Genomic DNA, 20,258 nt, shown 5'->3' on the forward strand with positions numbered 1-20,258 from the left:
AAAATTTCTTGATGTGCATTAAGACCACCAAAATGAAAAATCTCCCCTTTTGTGTCAGAACCAAAATGTTTTGATTGTTTTTATGTATCACTGTACTTAGAACAATGGTCAATGAATTTGGTGTAGATTTCTGGATGTGCTGATGTGCTTCATTCCAGAACTAGAGCGAAACTTGGATTTGGAAAATTCAGTTGAAGAAACCAGTTTTTGAGAAGTTTGAATTTAAAACATTTCCATGAAGGCTTCACCAAAAAAAGCAACCAAAAAAATCTGTCAAGTCACATTTTAAAGCTTTAATTCGAAAGGATTTTGTCACCATACAGTCCATTATAAAGTACAACTAAGTTTACAAAATCTGAACCAGGGTAGGCAGCTCTAAATCCAAAATGACTTGGGATTTCTCGGCACAATTTTAAACCAGCTCGCATAGCAAACAAGGCTGGCAAGTGGTTCAAATACTGGTGGGGGATTTGCAGCATGATTCCAATGCGCTCATGTCTGTTGCGCTTTTAACTGCCGAGGGTCTGGCAGCATGGAAGCCACCCACCATAGGCGGGCGGCGGCCTAATTGGCATGTGAATATCAAGTCTCGAGGACATCACTGGCACCGTGTCGCCATTTTAACATAAAATGGCGGGAGGCCCACACTGTGCCAAAGCTGCCAATGAAACCTGTTGTGGCACACGAGAGAGCAAGATAAGTTATTTTTTTAACTTTTGGCAGAATTCTTTGGGAGTTTAAAAGGTGTAGAAATGCTCTCAGGGCCCCACCAGGAATACTTGGGCCTCTCCTGTTATAATCTTGCTTTTCCGGCCTATGACTCGCATCGGTTGTGCAACAACCCCACCATTTCCCCTCCCCCGTTCTCTCGGCTTCACAGCAGCATCCATTTCTTGTCCCCAATCTGCTCCTGCTCGCTGGCCTTAGTGTATTAAATATTAAACTGAGGCCTGGACCTTAAAAAAGCCCAGGCCTCTCACCAACGAGTCCCACTCGCACCACACCCTTCACCTCCCATCCCCAACCCACACAGAACACAGCCCAAGTTATAATTGGTTCTTCTAGTCATGAGAAAGTGTATATTTGATAGATTTTCAGGTACTTTATAGGGGTTCCCAGTTTCACTCATAAATTTGGTTCTGTGTTCTAGTCTGAAGTAAATTAGTATTGAAAACATCGCTGAACAGAATGCTTTTTGTGTTAAAGTTTTTAATGTTTATGTCTGTCTAGAAATCTCCAAGTCCCAAGAAGATGTGATGAAGGGCAGCAAATTACTCACAGCAGATTATGGGATAGAAGACTGTGAGCTGAAGAAAGAGAAAAGAAGTCAGTCAGACACAGTCTTAGTCAACACATGCAAGGTATGGGCTACACAATTTTTTTAGGAAAGATAGCTTGATAATTTAAGGAGAATTTCCACTATGTTTGGTCCTTGTGTAAATCTGGAGTTAAGGCCTGAACTGAGTTCTTGTCCAGTGAAACTCTCAGTACAGTTTGCTCCAAAGTCGAGTCAGGCCAGAACAGATTGCTTATAAGCAATAGGAACATATGAGAATGGACAGGGAAAGACTAGCTCGTCCATTGATCCTGTCCCATGTAATGTGAGCATGCCATCACCTTCTCCACTTCACATGGCCAAGGATGCCCTGCAAGAGGCAGAAAAACAAAGAAAATAAAAACTGAGACCAATTTTGGAAAAAACTGTACAAAAGTCCTCTTCGACCCCTGCAGGTGATCAAGCAAAACACTAGGAGACCAGGAAGTCTGGGTGACACAACCCTAAATGACCATCCTTGCATGTAGGTTGTTTGCAGGAACTCCTCCAGTTCCCTTTTCAATGCAAATGTTGAACTTGTGGGGTTATGCTGTTTGGGCTGTAACACTGTAGCTCAGTTACTGGGAAGTGTGCTAACTGTGGGTCCCCACCAATACCAGAGCCCCACGGAATTAATTCTTTCATTCATACCGTACCTGCGGCACATATAAGGGATGGTCTTTCAAATATCTGCTGCTGATAGGGAGCCTCATCCATTTCTGTCCGAGATTTGCCTCCACAATATTCGTACCCACAGTGTCCTCTCGGCTTGGCGGGGGAAAAGTGGTGAGGCATTGTGCCGAGTGCTGGTATTTGGAAGTTCAGCCCTGTTCTGGAGGGTGGAAATGCTCTGTTTTCTGGAGGTAACTGGTACCTGGAGTCCAGTATAGGTGATGGGATGGGAGGTGATGGCAGCTAGTTTACCAGGAAAAGAAAGACTACATTTATATAGCGGCTTCCACAACCTCAGGGTGTCCCAAAGCACTTTACAACCAAGTATAGTCACTGTTTTAATGTAGGAAGTATGGCAGCCAATTTGCACACAGCAAACTCCCATAAGCAGCAATGTGATAATGACGAGGTAATCTTTTTCTATGAAGTAGATTGAGGGATAGATATTGGCCAGGACACCGGGGATAACTCGCCTTTTGTTCTACAAAATAGTGCCATGGGATCTTTTATTTCCATCTGAGAAGGAGACGAGGTCTTGGTTTAATGTCTTATCCGAAAGATGGCACCTCCAACACATACATCACTCCCTCAGTACTGCACTGGAGTGTCAGTCTAGATTTTTGTGCTAAGGTTAGGATGTGTGGCCCAAATGAGTGTTTTTTATACAAACACGTAACTTGTAACTTGTTCTCCTTGACTATAAGCGTCAAGAAAACCATGGTCATGGGTGTTGCATCTCAGTCCCTGATCACACTAAATAACACACCACTGGAAGTGGTTAACAAATTCAGCTACCTTGGGTCCATGGTGACAGAAAATCTGTCCCTTAATGCAGAACTCGATACACGCATAGGGAAAGCAGCTACCACCTTTCGCCAACTAGCGAAACGCGCATGGGATAACAAGCTGACCCTCAGGATCAAGCTAATGGTTTATAAGGCCTATATTCTCAGCACCTTGCTGTATGTCTGTGAAACATGGGTGACTTTCAGCTATCAGGAAAAGAAGCTTCTTGGCTGTCTGCGGCGCATTATGGGTATATCCTGGCAGGACAAAATCACATATGCGGTAGTCCTCTCAAAGGCAGAGCTCCCAAGTGCGTTGGTACTAATCAAACAAAGGCAGCTTCGGTGAATCGGACATGTCCACAGGATGGAAGACGGTTGCATACCCAAGGGCCTTCTGTATGGTGAGGTAGCCAGGGCCAGACGACCAGTGGGGCACCTAAAGCTGCGCTTCAAGGATGCTTGCAAGTGTGACATGAAGGCCCTAAATGCCGACTATCACACTTGGGAGTCTCTAGCTGCGAAAGAGGAAAATGGCAACACATCCTGTGGACTGGTGCGCACTACCAGTTGCTACAGCAGCTTGGCAACAGGTGCCAACGTCAAAAACAACAACTCTTAGCGTCACTTGGCAGTTTCACATGTAGCACTTGTGGCAGAACCTCAAGGATTGGCCTTCACAGCCATCAGCAAAGGTGCACCAAGAGAAGACACTCCACCTAAATGGATTGTTTGCTGCGTGTCCATCATCTTTCATAGATGGAAGGATGCCAACCATACAAACACGAGGAGTAGAAGGAACAAATTGAATGAATTGCACGTGCAAATTCAACTTGGAGGGTGTGACATGGTAGCCATTATTGAGACATGGCTGCAAGATAGTCAAGGCTGGGAGCTAAATATGCCACGCTGTAAGGTTTACAGGAAAGATAGGGAAAATGATAGAGGGGGAGGAGTAGCCATGATTAAGGAGGAAACACTTCAATGATAAGGGAGGATATAATAAGAGGTAAGCAGTTAGTGAAGACTTTATGAGTGGAATTAAGAAATAGAAAAGGATTTAAGACTGTTGTTGGATTGTGTATAGGCCCCGGGTAGGCAGCTGTGGTGCGATAGATTGCATAAATACAGAAATTAGACATGCATGTAACAATGGCAGAGTGGTTTTAGTGGGGGATTTTAATTTTCATATCGAATAGGACAAGCAGTCTATCACTTGTCGGAAAGGTAGTGAATTTGTTGAGTGTATCCAGGATAGTTTTCCGCAGTAATATGTCCTAGAATCTACAAGGGGGCCTGCCATATTACATGCAGTAATGAGCAATGAGCCAGATTGAGTTAACAGACTAATGGTGCGAGAACGTTGATCTAATAGAGAACACAATATGATCAAATTCAATGTAATATTTGAAAGGGAGAAACAGCGAGTAAAATTCTAGTTTTAGGTTAGGATTTAGGTAAGACTAAACTCAATGTGATGAAACAGAGACTGTCCACAATAAACTGGGCAAGTCTGTTAATGTGTAAAGTGACAGAATTGCAGTTGGAGGTGTTCAAAAATAATTTAATATGCTACAGAACCAGTTTATATCCCGAAGGGGAAAAATCTCTCTTTGCACAAAAAACCAGCCATGGACAACTAAAGAGGTAAGAGATAACACAAAACTAAAAGAAAAAGCATACAAGAATGAAAAAAATAGCACAGATCCTGGTAAATGGGAAAGATACAAAGAACAGCAAAAGGTGACAAAACAAATAATAAGAGCTACAAAAAGGGAGTATGAAAATAAACTTACTCAAAATCAACACAAAACATTTTTACGGTTATATTAGGCAGAAGAGGTTGGTGATATTGTCACTGAAGATAAGGAATTGGCTGACATGCTGAATAATTACTTTGCATCAGTATTCACAGTACAGGAAGAGGCCAGCATGCTGGTGATTCCAAGGAAACTAATATTGAGTCAGGGACCGAGACTGGCCAGGATTAACATAAGCAAACTAACAATAATAAAAATAAAGCACTGAAGAGTGACAAATCCCCAGAACCAGTTGGTTTCCATCCCGGGATTTTAAAGGAAATAGGTGAGAACACTTTTGATGCCTTAACTATAATCTTCAACCTGGGGACTTGTTTCTTTAGATTAGAAAATTGCATATGTCACTTCGCTATTTAAGGAAGGTGAGAGAGGGAAACCAGGATATTATAGGCCAGGTTTTGGAACTTGAGCGGCAGCTGGCGACACTGCGGTGCATTCATGAGGATGAGAGCTACTTGGATAGCACGTTTATAGATGTGGTCACGCAGGGAGAGAGGGAATGGGTGACTGCCAGGCAGTCAAAAAGAAACATGCAGGTAGTGCAGGAGACCCCTGATAGCATCTCACTCTCCAACAGGTATTCAGTTCTGAATAATGAGAAAGGTGATGGTTCATCTGGGGAGTGCAGCCAGAGCCAAGTCCACGGCACCATGGGTGGCTCAGCTGTGCAGAGGGGTACAGGGAAGACTGGAAGAGACATAGTGATAGGTGATTCAATAGTCAGGGGAACAGACAGGCGTTTCTGTGGCCACAGACATGAATTCAGGTTGGTGTGTTGCCTTCCTGGTGCCAGGGTCAAGGATGTCACCGAGCGGCTGCAGAGCATCCTGAAGGGGGAGGGTGAACAGCCAGCAGTTGTGGTCCACATCAGAACCAACGACATAGGTAGAAAGAGGGATGTGGTCCTGCAGTCAGAATTTATGGAGCTAGGTAAGAAATTAGCAAGCAGGACCTCAAAAGTAGTAATCTCTGGATTATTGCTAGTGCCATGTGCAAGTGAGTGTAGCAACAGAAGGATAAGATAACCTGGCTTGAAAGATGGTGCAGGAGGGAGGGCTTTAGATTTTTGGGTCATTGGGACCAGCTCTGGGGGAGATGGGGCCTGCACAGGCCAGAAGGGTTGCACCTGAACGGAGCCAGGACTGACTTCTTTGTGGGATGTTTTGCTAGTGCTGTTGGGGAGGGCTTAAACTAGTTTGGCAGGGGGATGGGGACCTGAGGGTAGACTCAGTTTGGCCAAATCAAATGAAAATGGAAGGCAGAAAATTAATGGATTAGTCTGCAAAAAAGGGGAAACAAGGGTTAGAAAATAAAAAAAACTAGTTTGGCAGTGCTCAAGGGTATCTGTTTCAATGCAAGGAGTATAGCAAATAAAGTAGATGAGCTGAGGGTACAGATAGACACGTGGCAGTATGATATCATAGCTACTACAGAAACGTGGCTTGAGAAGGAACAGGAATGGCAGCTCAACGTTCCTAGTTACAGGGTTTTCAGACGCGATAGGGAGGGGAATAAGAAAGGAGGGGGGTGGCAATTTTGTTCAAGGAAACTATTACAGCTGTGAGGAGGGGTGATACGTTGGAAGGTTCATCAAATGAGGCCATATGGATTGAGCTAAGGAACAAAAAAGGGGCAGTCACACTGCTGGGAGTGTGCTATAGACCCCCAAACAGTCAAAGAGAGATAGAAGAGCAGATATGTAGGCAAATCACTGAGAAGTGCAAGAACAATAGGGCAGTAATAGTAGTAAATTTTAACTACCCCAACATTAACTGGGATAGTTTTAGTCGTGGGAGTCAGTTGCCAGTGATCGCCAGAGCTGGCGGGCAACCATAAAGGCAGGGCTAAAGCGTGGCGAGTCGAAGAGACTTAGCAGTTGGCAGGAAAAAGGACAGAAGCGCAAGGAGAGAGCCAACTGTGTAACAGCCCTGACAACCAATTTTATCTGCAGCACCTGTGGAAGAGTCTGTCACTCTAGAATTGGCCTTTATAGCCACTCCAGGCGCTGCTCCACAAACCACTGACCACCTCCAGGCACTTACCCATTGTCTCTCGAGACAAGAAGGCCAAAGAAGAAGAAGTTTTAGTGCGAAAGGAATTGAAGGAGCAGAATTCCTGATGTGCATTCAGGAGAACTTCTTTGGCCAGTATGTAGCAAGCCCAAAAAGAAAGGGTGCAGTTTTAGACTTAGACTAGATTGAAGAAATGAATAAAAGCAAAATACTGCAGATGCTGGAAATCTGAAATAAAAGCAAGAAATGCTGGAAATACTCAGCAGGTCAGGCAACGTCTGTGGAGAGAGAAGCAGCATTAACGTTTCAGGTCAGTGACCCTTCATCATCCAGTTCTGATGAAGGGTCACTGACCTGAAAATTTAACTCTGCTTCTCTCTCCACAGATGCTGCCAGATCTACTGAGTATTTCCAGCATTTCCTTGTTTTTATTTAGGAAATTAAGATGGACAGGTGGAAGGAGTGGCAGTGGGAGAGCATTTTGGTGGTGTGATCATAATTCAGTCAATTTAAACATAATTATGGAAAAGGACAGAGACAGAACAGGAGTTAGAGTTCTCAATTGGGGCAAGGCCAATTTTACTAAGCTGAGGAGTGATTTAGCGAAAGTGGACTGGAAACAGCTACTTGAAGGTAAATCAGTGTCAGAGCAGTGGGAGGCATTCGAAGGGGAGATTCAAGGGGTTCAGAGTAAACATTGTTTCCACAAAGAAAAAGGGTGGGACGGCTAAATCTAGAACCCCATGGATGTCAAGGATCTTACAGGGTAAGATAAGGCAGAAAAAGAAAGCTTATGTCCGTCACCAAGAACTCAATACTACAGAAAGCCCAGAGGAGTACAGAGAGTAGAGCGGTGAAATCAAAAAGGAAATTAGGAAAGCAAAGAGAGGGCATGAAAGAATATTGGCAAGCAGAATTAAGGTGAACCCAAAGATGTTTTATTAATACATTGAGAGTAAGAGGATAACTAAGGAACGAGTAGGGCCCATAAAAGACCAAAAAGGTAACCTATGTGTAGGGGTGGAAGATGTTGGTATTGTTCTTCATGAATACTTTGCACCTGTCTTCACAAAATGGGGGAACGATGCAGATATTGTAGTTAAGGAAGAGGGGTGTGAAGTATTGTATGTGATAAACATAGGGAGAGAGGACTTATTAATGGGATTAGCAGCCTTGAAAGTTTATAAATCACCAGGACCGGATGAAACGTACCCCAAGCTGTTAAATGAAGCAAGAGAGGAAATAGCGGAAGGTCTGACCATCATTTTCCAGTCCACACTGTATACAGGTGTGGTGCTGGAGGATTGGAGGACTGCTAACGCTGTACCTCTGTTTAAAAAGGGAGCGAGGGATAGACCAAATAATTACAGGCCAGTCAGTCTAACCTTAGTAGTGGGCAAACTATTGGAATCTATTCTGAGAGACAGGATAAACTGTCACTTTGAAAGGCACAGATTAATCATGGATAGTCAGCATGGATTTGTTAAGTGGCGCAGTGGTTAGCACCGCAGCCTCACAGCTCCAGCGACCCAGGTTCGATTCTGGGTACTGCCTGTGCAGAGTTTGCAAGTTCTCCTTGTGTCTGCGTGGGTTTCCTCCGGGTGCTCCGGTTTCCTCCCACATGCCAAAGACTTGCAGGTTGATAGGTTAATTGGCCATTATAAATTGCCCCTAGTATAGGTAGGTGGTAGGGAAATATATAGGGACAGGTGGGGATGTGGTAGGAATATGGGAATAGTGTAGGATTAGTATAAATGGGTGGTTGATGGTCGGCACAGATTCGGTGGGCCGAAGAGCCTGTTTCAGTGCTGTATCTCTAAACTAAACTAAAATCTTGTCTGACTGTGTTCCGCAGGGCTCAGTACTAGGTGCCCTGATTTTTGTGGTATATATTAACGATTTGGACATAAATGTGGGGGCATGATCAAGAAGCTTGCAGACGACACAAAGATTGGCTGTGTGGTAGATAGCGAGGAGGATAGCTGTAGGCTGCAGGAAGATATTGATGGTCTGGTCTGATGGGCAGAAAAGTGGCAAATGGAATTCAACTTGGAGAAGTGTGAGGTGATGCATTGGGGAGGTCAAACAAGGCAAAGGAATACACGATTAATGGGAAAATACTGAGAGGTGTAGAGTAAATGTCCACAGATCCCTGAAGGTAACAGGAAAGGTCGATAAGTTTAAGGAGGCATATGGAATCCTTTCCTTTATTAGCCGAGGTATAGAATACAAGAGCAGGGAGGTTATGCTGGAACTGTATAACTCATTGGTTAGGCCACAACTTGAGTACTGTGTACAGTTCTGGTCACCTCATTACAGAAAGGATGTAATTGCACTAGAGAGGGTACAGAGGATATTTATGAGGATGTTGCCGGGACTGGAAAAATGCAGCTATGAGGAAAGATTGGATAGGCCGGGGTTGTTCTCCTTGGAACAGAGAAGGCTGAGGGGTGATTGAAATGTACAAAATTTTGAGGGGCCTGGATAGAGTGGAGGCGAAGGGCCTATTCACCTTCGCAGAGGGATCAGTGACTTGGGGGAATATATTTAAAGTGATTGGTAGAAGGATTAGAGGGGAGATGAGGAAAACATTTTTCACCCAGAGGGTGGTGCTGGTCTGGAACCCACTGCCTGAAAGGGTAATTGAGACAGAGACCCTCAAGTGCCGTAATCTGCAGGGCTACGGACCAAATGCTGGAAGGTGGGATTAGAATGGGTGGAATGCTTTACGGCTGGCACAGACACGATGGGCCATGTGGCCTCTTCCTGTGCCGTAAACTTTCTATGATTCTATGATTGGGAGGGGGAAGATGGATGTGGGTGGATAACAATACAATATATATAACAACTGTGCAACAGCCCCAACAAACAAATTTCTCTGCAGCACCTGTGGAAGAGCCTGTCACTCCAGAATTGGCCTTTATAGCCACTCCAGGCGCTGCTTCACAAACCACTGACCACCTCCAGGCGCGTATCCATTGTATCTCGAGATAAGGAGGCCCAAAAGATATATAACAATACATATATTTTGAAGATGTAATACATCTGTGAAAAATCTGCTGCCCTTGATTTTAAAGGCAGTTAAACCGTGGGGGCACAGGGGTGAGAGGTAAGAAAGTTGTTCATGGCAGAGGCCCTGGAAGCCTGTAGATTTGTTCCAACACTCTAACTGAAATAAAGATTTATTAGTTTATTTGTTGGCTGTAAAGAAACTGCCCACAAAGAGTCACTGAGTTTCTGTCTTTAATAACTGAATCCGTAGAGACCAAGAAAGTCCCTGCTTTTACTATCCGGTGCTTACCTGTAGCTTATCTGTTGTTGCTTCCATGAGAACCCTGGCATTTCGAGGCCCGAGCGTAATTTGCCAAGATCTGAATAGCAGAGAGTGGCATACCAGTTGGAGCTCACCAGCTGGGGAGGGCAGTATAGTGACTGCATCTGGTTGACAATCTGGGCTTGAAGGAATGGGGGGCAGGATAGACAGGGGGAGGGAGATCTGGAGTTCTTCCTGGGAAAATGTTTTTAGTCCTTTTTTGCCATGCCTCCAGTGGTCAGTTTAAGAGGGTCTATTGTGAGACTGTTGGGTGCAGTCAGGTTGGTACATCGCAAAATTGCAATTGGAATCCCATGTACGTCGTAAAGGACCTTGTTTTTCACATTAAGAGTGACCTTCCATCTCAAACAGTTGGCCGCTTTGGCCGTCCTTCTACCAAAGTGGCATATGGTAGGGAACATGGGATTAATGTAGGATTAGTATAAATGGGTGGTTGTTGGTCGGCACAGACTCGCTGGGCCGAAGGGCCTGTTTCGGTGCTGTATCTCTAAATAAAAAAAAATAAAGATAAAATAAAATAAATACAGCCGGGCCAAACTGACACTTAAGCAGGAATGTGTCCTTGTAGCACATGATAAATTAAAACAATATTGTATGCCACAACCTCTTTGGCATAATTAAACCACACAGCATGCTGGGAAATTGAACAGTAAAATAGAGACCATAGTTCTTCAATTGATTATTAACAAGGGTGGAGTGATAGGGCTGGATTTTATCTGGCCAGTAGGAGCAGGAGTGGAGGCATGGGGGGGCCGAAAAATCAGGGTGGACGTGCTCACCCGGAAACCCGACAGCATGACGTCGGTTCCCGATTTTGTCAGTGGCGGGAAAGCTCCAAGGCAATGTTGCCGCCCTGACGTAGCAGGACTGCAGTTTGAATTGGTGAACGACTAATTAGAATGCATTTGCATTGGGCGGCACAATGGCGCAGTGGTTAGCACCGCAGCCTCACAGCTCCAGCGACCTGGGTTTGGTTCTGGGTATTGCCTGTGTAGAGTTTGCAAGTTCTCCCTGTGACTGCATGGGTTTCTGCCGGGTGCTTTGGTTTCCTCCCACAGCCAAAGACTTGCAGCTTGATAGGTAAATTGGCCATTGTAAATTGCCCCTAGTGGTGGTAGGTGGTAGGAGAATGGTGGGGATATGGTAGGGAATATGGGATTAATGTAGGATTAGTATAAATGGGTCGGTTGGCACAGACTCGGTGGGCCGAAGGGCCTGTTTCAGTGCTGTATCTCTCTATGACTCTAATTGAACACAATTTTATGGGGAGGTTTTAACTATAGTCAACGGCGCATGGGGATCACATGTCTTCAGATTCTCAGCCGTTTTAAGGTGGCAGCACCAAGGTGAGGATGCAGTGTCACTGCAGGAAGGCAGCCATAGGGAGCAGTTAATAAGGGAAGAGGGGGGAGTGGAGACCATTGTCAGCCTGTGGTGCTGGACTCTCTGCACTGCTGGGCTTACTGTCAGGTGCAAGGGTCCGCTGGGCTCACCCTCGGGTGCAAGGGTCGGGTAGGCTCACTCTCGGGTGCTGGGCTGTCTGCAAGGGTGGGCTCTGAGGGGCATTAGTGTGTCTTCAGAGGGGAGTAACAACAGGAAGTTCCCAAGGCAAGTTCGTCTGCTCAAGGACAGCACACAAGAGGGGTAAAAATCAGCTGGCATGGATCTCTTTCACCCCATCCTTTGTAGACCCCTGTGCCACGCAGCAGCGACTTATGGCTGGGCCCGTCTGTGAAGCTCCAATAGGAGAGCGGCAGCTGCCAGCCACGCCAAGTAGGGCCTATCCGCGCCAGAGAGTATACCGGACTCACCTCAATTACCTCTAAATGTCCGAGTGGCAGTGTCAGCGAAGACTGCGGCTCTCTAGGGAGCCCATCACTGAGTTATGCGCCATGCTGCAGGACGATCTGCGACCCATGGGCTTCAGCGAACACCCAATGCCCATGGCCTTGAAGATCTATGTGGCACTCAACTTCTATATGTAGGGCTCTTTCCAGGGATCCACTGGGGACGTGTCTGGGATCTTCCAGACAACAGCCCACTACTGCATCAAGGAGGTGACAGAAGCCTTGTTCAAGAGGGTTGGCGACAATGTGCGGAACCAAACTGACCCTGACAGTCAGGTGGAGAGGGCCATCGGCTTCAGAGCCATTGCTGGATTCCCCCAGGTGCAAAGTGTCATCGACTGCATGTATGTGGCCATCAAGGTTCCTGCAGAGGAGTCAGCGGCCTTCATCAACAGGAAGGGCTTCCATTATATCAACGTACACCAAAAGCGTTTCCTGCAGGTGTGTGTCCTCTTCCTGGGAAGCAGCCACGATGCCTACATACTTTGACAGTCCCAGGTGCCACTGCTTTTCAGACCCCCGCTCACCTTCAGGGATGGATCTTGGGGACAAGAGCTACCCATTGAAGACATGGCTACTAACGCCTGTGAAGAACCCTCGCATTGCAGCAGAGGAGAGGTACATCACTTGCCACAGCTCTACCCGAGCGACCATCAAGCAGGCCATTGGGCTTCTGAAGATGAGATTCTGGAGCCTTGATCGATCAGGTAGAGCCTTGCAGTATGCCCTAGCGAGGGTCTCGCGTATAGAAAAAAAATTGGAGCAGAAGTAGGCCATTCGGCCCTTCGAGCCTGCACCGCCATTCAATACGATTGTGGCTGATCATCCAAACTCAGTACCCTGTTCCCGCTTTCTCCCCGTATCCCTTGATCCCTTTAGCCCTAAGAACTATAACGCTTTCTTGAATATATTTAATGATTTGGCTTCAACTGCTTTCTGTGGTAGAGAATTCCACAGGTTCACCACTCTCTGGGTGCTCTGCACAATCTAGCACATCAGAGAGGGGTGGCCTTGCATGAAGAGGACAGAATTGATCGCTAGTCCTCATCCAATGAGAAGGATGTGGAGGAGCCAACTGAGCAGGTACCACTGGATCTTGCTTCCCTTGCACCAGAGGCCAGGGACGCGCAACATAATCTCATACGTATCAGGTTCCTGCCACCATGATGGCCTCTCAAAGTGAACTCAATAAAGATTCACCTCACAGTATTCCGCCTGTCACCTCCTTGCTGTGTCACTCCAGTGTCTAACGGCCTCCACTGACAGACCATTGAGGGAGCAAGGGTAAAGGTTGAATTTCACAATTCAGCAATGAAAACATGAGGCATCTACATCAATGATTCTGAAATCTATTTATTAACACAATTGTAGGAACCAATGCACAGGTCACAATTAACACACCCTTGAATCCCCAAGTGCATCCAGGTGCTATTCTTTTATTTTCGTATGCTTCAACTCCTGCTTTGGCAGCTGAGGTGAAGGCAGGCTGCTGATTGGGCTGTCCCTTGGCCTGGGTGACTTTGGCAGGCGTCCTTTTGCTGCCTGAGGCCTGGAGGATGCAGGAGGCTTCTCCGTTGTTGCAGCAACTAGAGCTGGGGTCACTGGCGGAGTGGCTTTGGAGCTGCTGTCTACACTAAGTACCCTGAAGGGAGCCCCCAGATGTGGAGGTCAACCTTTCCTCCGCCCTTTCAAGGCTCATGAACTTCCCTGTTGACCAGAGAAAGACAAGGACCTAGAGAAGACTCCAGGCACCTCGTCCTTCTCTCACCTTGCCACTGCTGAGTTGAGCTCATGGCCAAGATGATGGTGTGCAGGTCTGTGTGCATCCGTGGGATCTGGCTCTCCATGAGGGTTGCCAACCTCTCGGTGGAAGAAACCATGTGCTCACACCTGAGACGTGACAGTACTCATGGCATGAATGGACTCCTCCTTCGTCTGTTCATAGCCGTGCATTGCCTCTGTAAGCTCTGCCAGATGTTCCCTTATCTATCTCTGTAAATTCAGCATCTTCTGTGCTGCCGACTCCAGAGGCTCATTATCAGCCTGGGGTTCAGCATGGGCCAGGCCTCCCGCAGTCATCCAACTGGTAGTGGCCTCGGCTGTCACAGCCTCCGTCAGTGTTCGGGTGCATGCATGGTGTTCTCCCCAGCTTATGACCCTGAACCTAAACTCAAGCTCATACCCACCGACGTGATAGTAATTTCACTGGTGGAGGGTGCAGGAGAATGATGTGATGGTGCATCCTCTGACTGCTTCTCTTCCTCCTCCTCCTCAAATGTCGACGGCAGGCCCCCTGTCCCAAAGGCTGCAGTTGCTTCTGATGTGCCACAACCTGCATGAGAGAACACAAACATTTGTGGGTTAGGTTGTTCAGATCTCCTCCTCATGTCAACCGTGCATGATGTGGATCTCCAGAAGTGTGTTGGAGGACGTGTGAACACAATATCTCCTTACTCTCTTGTGCTGACACTCCAGTATCACCGTCCACAATTGCAGGGCTGCCCTGGGCCCCCGCTAACACCAGAGCCACCTCCTCTGCTGATGTCAGAAGACACATCAGGAATCCCACCACCAGTCATCAATGTCTCTCCTGCAAGTGGAAAGAGGAACACAGTTAGACTGCGCGCAAAGAGCAAGAGAACACTTATGCTAGTGGCAGCAATTCGTCCCCTGATGGGGTCTTCTGAGTGGCTCCTGCCCACGTCCACTCTCTGGACATAATGGGTTGAGCTTTGAAAGAAGGCAGCCTGTTACCAAGATGCAGCCATGCATCTGCCAGGATGTGGCAATGCCTCACCCACTTGCCATCTCCTGGTTGATCACTCCCTCCCCATGTAGCACTCCCTCCTGCATAGCCACATGCAAGCCCCCAAAATAAGTTGGGTATGCAGGACTCACCCTGACAAGGAGGTCATTGCCCCTCTTGTGGCACTGGACCCAGTTCCGGGGTTGACCCCCACAGCTGCTGACCTCCTCTGCGATCTCCATCCAGGCTTGCGTGCTCTTGCGGGAGGGTTTCTTCTTGCTATCCCTTGGACAGTGGATCTTCTGCCTTTCCCTTGCAGCCTGCAGGAGAATCTTAGGGAGGTATTGCTAAACTGTGGGACCACCCAGTGTCTTGCCTCGGAAATAGGCCCAGTTGGCTCCAGCTTCATCTGGTCGGTCTGCTGTCCTGGTGCAGGGGTGCAGGGATGTGCAGGACTTGCAGCTGGGAAGAGCAGGAGTTATTACAGCAGCAGCAGTGGTGGATGTGGGGGTCCAGGAGTTACAGCAACAGTAGAGGGGTCCAGCTGCACTCCACATTCACTACATCAGTGAAAGGTAGTAGTACAAGCAGGGCCGGTACCGCTTTAAAGATGGCACCAGCACCTGTCATCTGACGCCATCATCACCTTGTAGCCCGCCCTGTCCTGCAATAGGATGGGCTCCACGCCTTGGTTATGTTAATTAGCCACACACGTGACATGGCGACAGCACACGCTTCCAGTGCCACAGCCGGTACCTGTGACAGGCTGACAAAATTCAGCTCTTAATGTGATGAATTTCTGTTTGCCGGTCCCATGACTTGAGTACCATTTATGGGTTAAGTTCTAATGAGAGGTCATTGACCTGAAATGTTAACTGTTTCTTGCTCTGCAGATGCTGTCTGGCCTGCTGAGTATTTCCAGCATTTTCTGCTTTATTATGTGTAAAGTTTCCTGACCTTTTAAGAATTCTGAATCTGGCTGAGTCTTGTAGAATTTCTTGTAATGTGGGTGGGATGTGGGCAGTGGGAGTTTCTCTCTAAGCTTTACGTGTAGAAAATACATAAACCCTCCCTAGCCCCCTTTATAAAGCAGTTTATGATTTCACTGGCAAATAGCTCAAGGAGAAAAGCATCCCCAAATAAGGCAAATATACCATACATGCAAAAAATAATGAAAGAAAGGATGATTTCATCCAGCTGATGTTTGGAAAACCTAATTCAACCATCTTAGAATCTGTGCTGTGTTTTAATTATGTGGCAGCTGTCAGCCCCAGCCAGTCTCCTCAGAGTCAGCAAGCCAGATGACAAGGATGGAGGAACTTTCCAGGAAGTGGATTTGCAGCAGACAGAGGAAGCCAGTTCCACATCGTGCCAGCTCTACGCAAGAAGAAGAAGCCCGGTTCGGACTCAGCATGAAATATCCCAGTGGGTTAGTAATTGGAGGTGACCTTTGGAAGCACTTGCACCTTCTGGGTATTATTCCAGTCCTCTCTTGACTGGATTCCCATTTTCTACCCTTCATGAACTTGAGCTCATCCAAAACTCTGCTGCCCATATCCTAATTGGCATCAAGTCCCTTTCAACCATCACCGCTGTCCTTGCTGACCTACTCTAGCTCCTGGCCCATCAATGCCTTGATTTTAAAGTTCTTATCGTTGTGTTCAAAACCTTTTCCCACCCAATCTCTATAACCTCCTCCAGCCCTACAACCCTCAAAGAACTCTGTGTTCCTCCAATGTTTCTTTTGTGCAACACCCACTTCAATGCTCCACTAAGCTTTGAAATTTCCTGCTCAAAACTCTTTGCTTCTCCAGCTCTCTCTCCTCCTTTAAGACCTTCCTTAAAATCTACACTTTGCCGAAGTATTTGGTCACCTTTCCTGATGTCTCCTTTTTGGCTCAGGGGCAATTCTTATCTGATAACATTATTGTGAAGGGTCATGGGATGTTTTACTATGTTAAAGGTAGATAAGGTAGGTAAGGTAAGGTAGATAAGTCCCCAGGGCCTGATGGGATCTACCCCAGAATACTGAGGGAGGCAAGGGAAGAAATTGCTGGAGCCTTGACAGAAATCTTTGTATCCTCATTGGCTACAGGTGAGGTCCCAGAGGACTGGAGAATAGCCAATGTTGTTCCTTTGTTTAAGAAGGGCAGCAAGGATAATCCAGGAAATTATAGGCCGGTGAGCCTTACGTCAGTGGTAGGGAAATTATTAGAGAGGATTCTTCGGGACAGGATTTACTCCCATTTGGAAACAAATGAACTTATTAGCAAGAGGCATCATGGTTTTGTGAAGGGGAGGTCGTGTCTCACTAACTTGATTGAGTTTTTTGAGGAAGTGACGAAGATGATTGATGAAGGAAGGGCAGCGGATGTTGTCTATCTTGACTTCAGTAAAGCCTTTGACAAGATCCCTCATGGCAGACTGGTACAAAAGGTGAATTCACACGGGATCAGAGGTGAGCTGGCAAGATGGATACAGAACTGGCTCGGTCATAGAAGACAGAGGGTAGCAGTGGAAGGGTGCTTTTCTGAATGGAGGGCTGTGACTAGTGGTGTTCCGCAGGGATCAGTGCTGGGACCTTTGGTGTTTGTATTATATATAAATGATTTGGAGGAAAATGTAGCTGGTCTGATTAGTAAGTTTGCGGACGACACAAAGATTGGTAGAGTTGCAGATAGTGATGAGAATTGTCAGAGGATACAGCAGGATATAGATTGGTTGGAGACTTGGGTGGAGAAATGGCAGATGGAGTTTAATCCGGACAAATGTGAGGTAATGCATTTTGGACGATCTAATACAGGTGGGAAGTATACAGTAAATGGCAGAATCCTTAGGAGTATTGACAGGCAGAGAGATCTGGGCGTACATGTCCACAGGTCACTGAAAGTGGCAACGCAGGTGGATAAGGTAGTCAAGAAGGCATACGGCATGCTTGCCTTCATCGGTCGGGGCATAGAGTATAAAAATTGGCAAGTCATGCTGCAACTGTACAGAACCTTAGTTAGGCCGCACTTAGAATATTGCTTGCAATTCTGGTCGCCACACTACCATAAGGATGTGGAGGCTTTGGAGAGGGTACAGAAGAGGTTTACCAGGATGTTGCCTGGTCTGGAGGGCATTAGCTATGAGGCGAGGTTGGATAAACTCAGATTGTTTTCACTGGAACGACGGAGGTGGAGGAGCAACGTGATAGAGGTTTACAAAGTTATGAGTGGCATGGACAGACTGGATAGTCAGAAGCTTTTTCCCAGGGTGGAAGAGTCAGTTACTAGGGGACATAGGTTTAAGGTGCGAGGGGCAAAGTTTAGAGGGGATGTGCGAGGCAAGTTCATTACACAGAGGGTGGTGAGTGCCTGGAACTTGCTGCCGGGGGAGGTGGTGGAAGCAGGTACGATAGCGACGTTTAAGAGGCATCTTGACAAATACATGAATAGGATGGGAATAGAGGGATATGGTCCCCTGAAGTGCCGAAGGTTTTAGTTTAGACAGGCATCAAGATCGGCGCAGGCTTGGAGGGCAGAATGGCCTGTTCCTGTGCTGTACTGTTCTTTGTTCTTTGTTTGTTCTAAAGACATTATATCAATGTATTGTTTTTCTTATGTGAAGCTCTTCAAACTTGAAATCTTTCCCAGAAAAAGTGGTCAAATTTGGTTCCAAATTCCCATTGAAGTCTAACAGGTTGCTGAGAGGCCTGTTTGAGAATGTGTACACACCAAGAGAGTTCAGGCACTCAAGAGTGACACCAACTCTTTCCCTATGTTTTCTAGGATCTTCATCCAATAAAAAAAAGAAGCTACACTGATTCTCATTTTCTCCTGGTGAACCTGGTCCTCGTGAAAACCCTTTAATGCCAGACAAAAGGTCCTAGCCCATCTCTGACATTTTCCTTCTCAAGCTATGCCAGCCCTCGAGGGAAACTCAGGTGCAGTGCATTGGGAAATTCTCCAGGAGCCTCTTGCTGACACTTTACTTGTCACTGCCATTTCAACCAGAAGCAAATATGTAGTTGGGGGCAAATGATGGGACTATGCAATTGAGGCCATGCCTCATTTATTCCTGGATACAAGAAACACCTCTGTGCCATGGCATCCAGCATTACTATAGTTGATGGGGTAGAGGTTGACATTTACTTAGACACTCTACATGGCCTGCCAAAGACATTCTCCAGCCGCTGCCTGGCCCTTCTCAAAAATCATTTAAGTTGCTCTGGAAAGATGGTTGGGTGAAGGGTAAATCCTTGCAGTGAGTGCAAGTCCGAGCCTTGACATACGTACGGTACCATTAGTGGAAGCTCCAGGCTCTTGTTTCTTGCAATATGTATAGATAATAAGCCTTCTTCCAGGAGTAAAGTGTTCCTTCTCCCTCTCCTTGTAATTTTTTTTTTACTGCATTATTATCTTAGGCAAGTAAATGAAACCGGCTAGTAATAGGCCCTTTCTACATGCACCAGCTTGTTTGTTTTTCCTCTACAGTTACAAAGTGGACCTCCTAATTTAAGGAAGGCATCCTTATTGTGTTTAGTTTGCGTGTGATGAATATTATCAGTAGCAAAAGCAAAATACTGGGATGCTAGAAATCTGAAATAGAAACAGAAAATGCTGTAAATATTCAGCAAGTCTAGCAGCATCTGCGGAGAGAGGAACATGGTTTCAGGTTGATGACCTTTCATTTGAACTGAAAAAAGTTAGAGATGTAACAGGTTGAAAGCAAGTTCAGAGGCAGGGAAAGGGGGAAGGAGAGGAAAAGAACAACGGGAAAGGTCTGTGATAGGGTGAAAGACAGGAGAAATTAAATGTCAAAAGAGATGATGATGCAAGGCAAAAGGGGGATGGTAATAGGGCAAGTAAAGAAAATGGGTATAGAGGAAGTGTTAATGGGACATTGCAGAATCATTACCAACAGTTGCCATCCAAAAACAAAGAGAAATTAGAGCAGGTTATGATCTGAAATGGTTAAACTTAATGTTGAGTCCGGAAGGTTGTAAAGTACCTATTCGAAATATGAAGTGCTGTTCCTCAAGCTTATATTGAGCTTCTTTGGAATAGTGTGGGAGGCCGAGGACAGAGAAGTCAGAGTGGGAGTGCAGCAGAGGGACCAGTCCCTCCATGACACCTTGGTCTGCTCCTCTATCATTCTCCCCTTCACATGGCACTTTTCCATGCAAGCACAGGAGATGCTGGACCTGCCCTTTTACCTCCTCCCTTCTCACTGTCCAAGGCCCCAAACATTTCTTCCAGGTCAAACAGTGATTTACTTGTACTTCTTTCAATTTCATACACTATATTCGCTGCTCACATTGCGGTCTCCTCTACACTGGGGAGACGAAACGCAGATTGGGTGACCGCTTTGCGTTCAGTTTGCAAGCATGACTCTGAGCTTCCAGTTGCCTAACATTTTAATTCTCTGCTGTAGTTCTGTGCCCTTGAAGAGAGGTACAGAATATAAAAGTTGAGACCTAATGATTAATATATATGTAAATCTTTAGTAAGATCACAATTGGAGTGCTGATCACAGTTTTGTGCTTCACACAATAGTAAGGAGCTTGAGACAATAAAGATGGTACTAGATTTGCTAGGATGATGTCAGGTATGAGGAAATACAAATGCGAACTATTACTTGGGAAGCTGGGGCTGTTTTCATCAGAACAGAGAAGATTAATGGGTGATTTCATAGAAATGTTTAAATTGTGAAAGGATGGGAGGGGTTAGAGAAAAACAGATTGTT

At 46.2% G+C, this 20,258-nt stretch overlaps 1 protein-coding gene across 13 annotated transcripts in view; it reads left to right on the top strand.

The window, feature by feature from the left end:
• sytl3 (synaptotagmin-like 3) overlaps nt 1-20,258 on the top strand; it is a 242,705-nt gene that overhangs the window by 166,392 nt on the left and 56,055 nt on the right. For all 13 annotated transcript variants that reach the window (XM_068044758.1, XM_068044752.1, XM_068044754.1 and 10 more), the window contains 2 exons: nt 1,231-1,361; nt 15,793-15,960. In XM_068044758.1, the coding sequence (XP_067900859.1) occupies nt 1,231-1,361; nt 15,793-15,960 (299 nt within the window). The remainder of the gene's footprint in view (nt 1-1,230; nt 1,362-15,792; nt 15,961-20,258) is intronic.

The sequence above is a fragment of the Heterodontus francisci genome, chromosome 13 (genome assembly GCF_036365525.1).
Source record: "Heterodontus francisci isolate sHetFra1 chromosome 13, sHetFra1.hap1, whole genome shotgun sequence".
NCBI lineage: Eukaryota > Metazoa > Chordata > Chondrichthyes > Heterodontiformes > Heterodontidae > Heterodontus > Heterodontus francisci.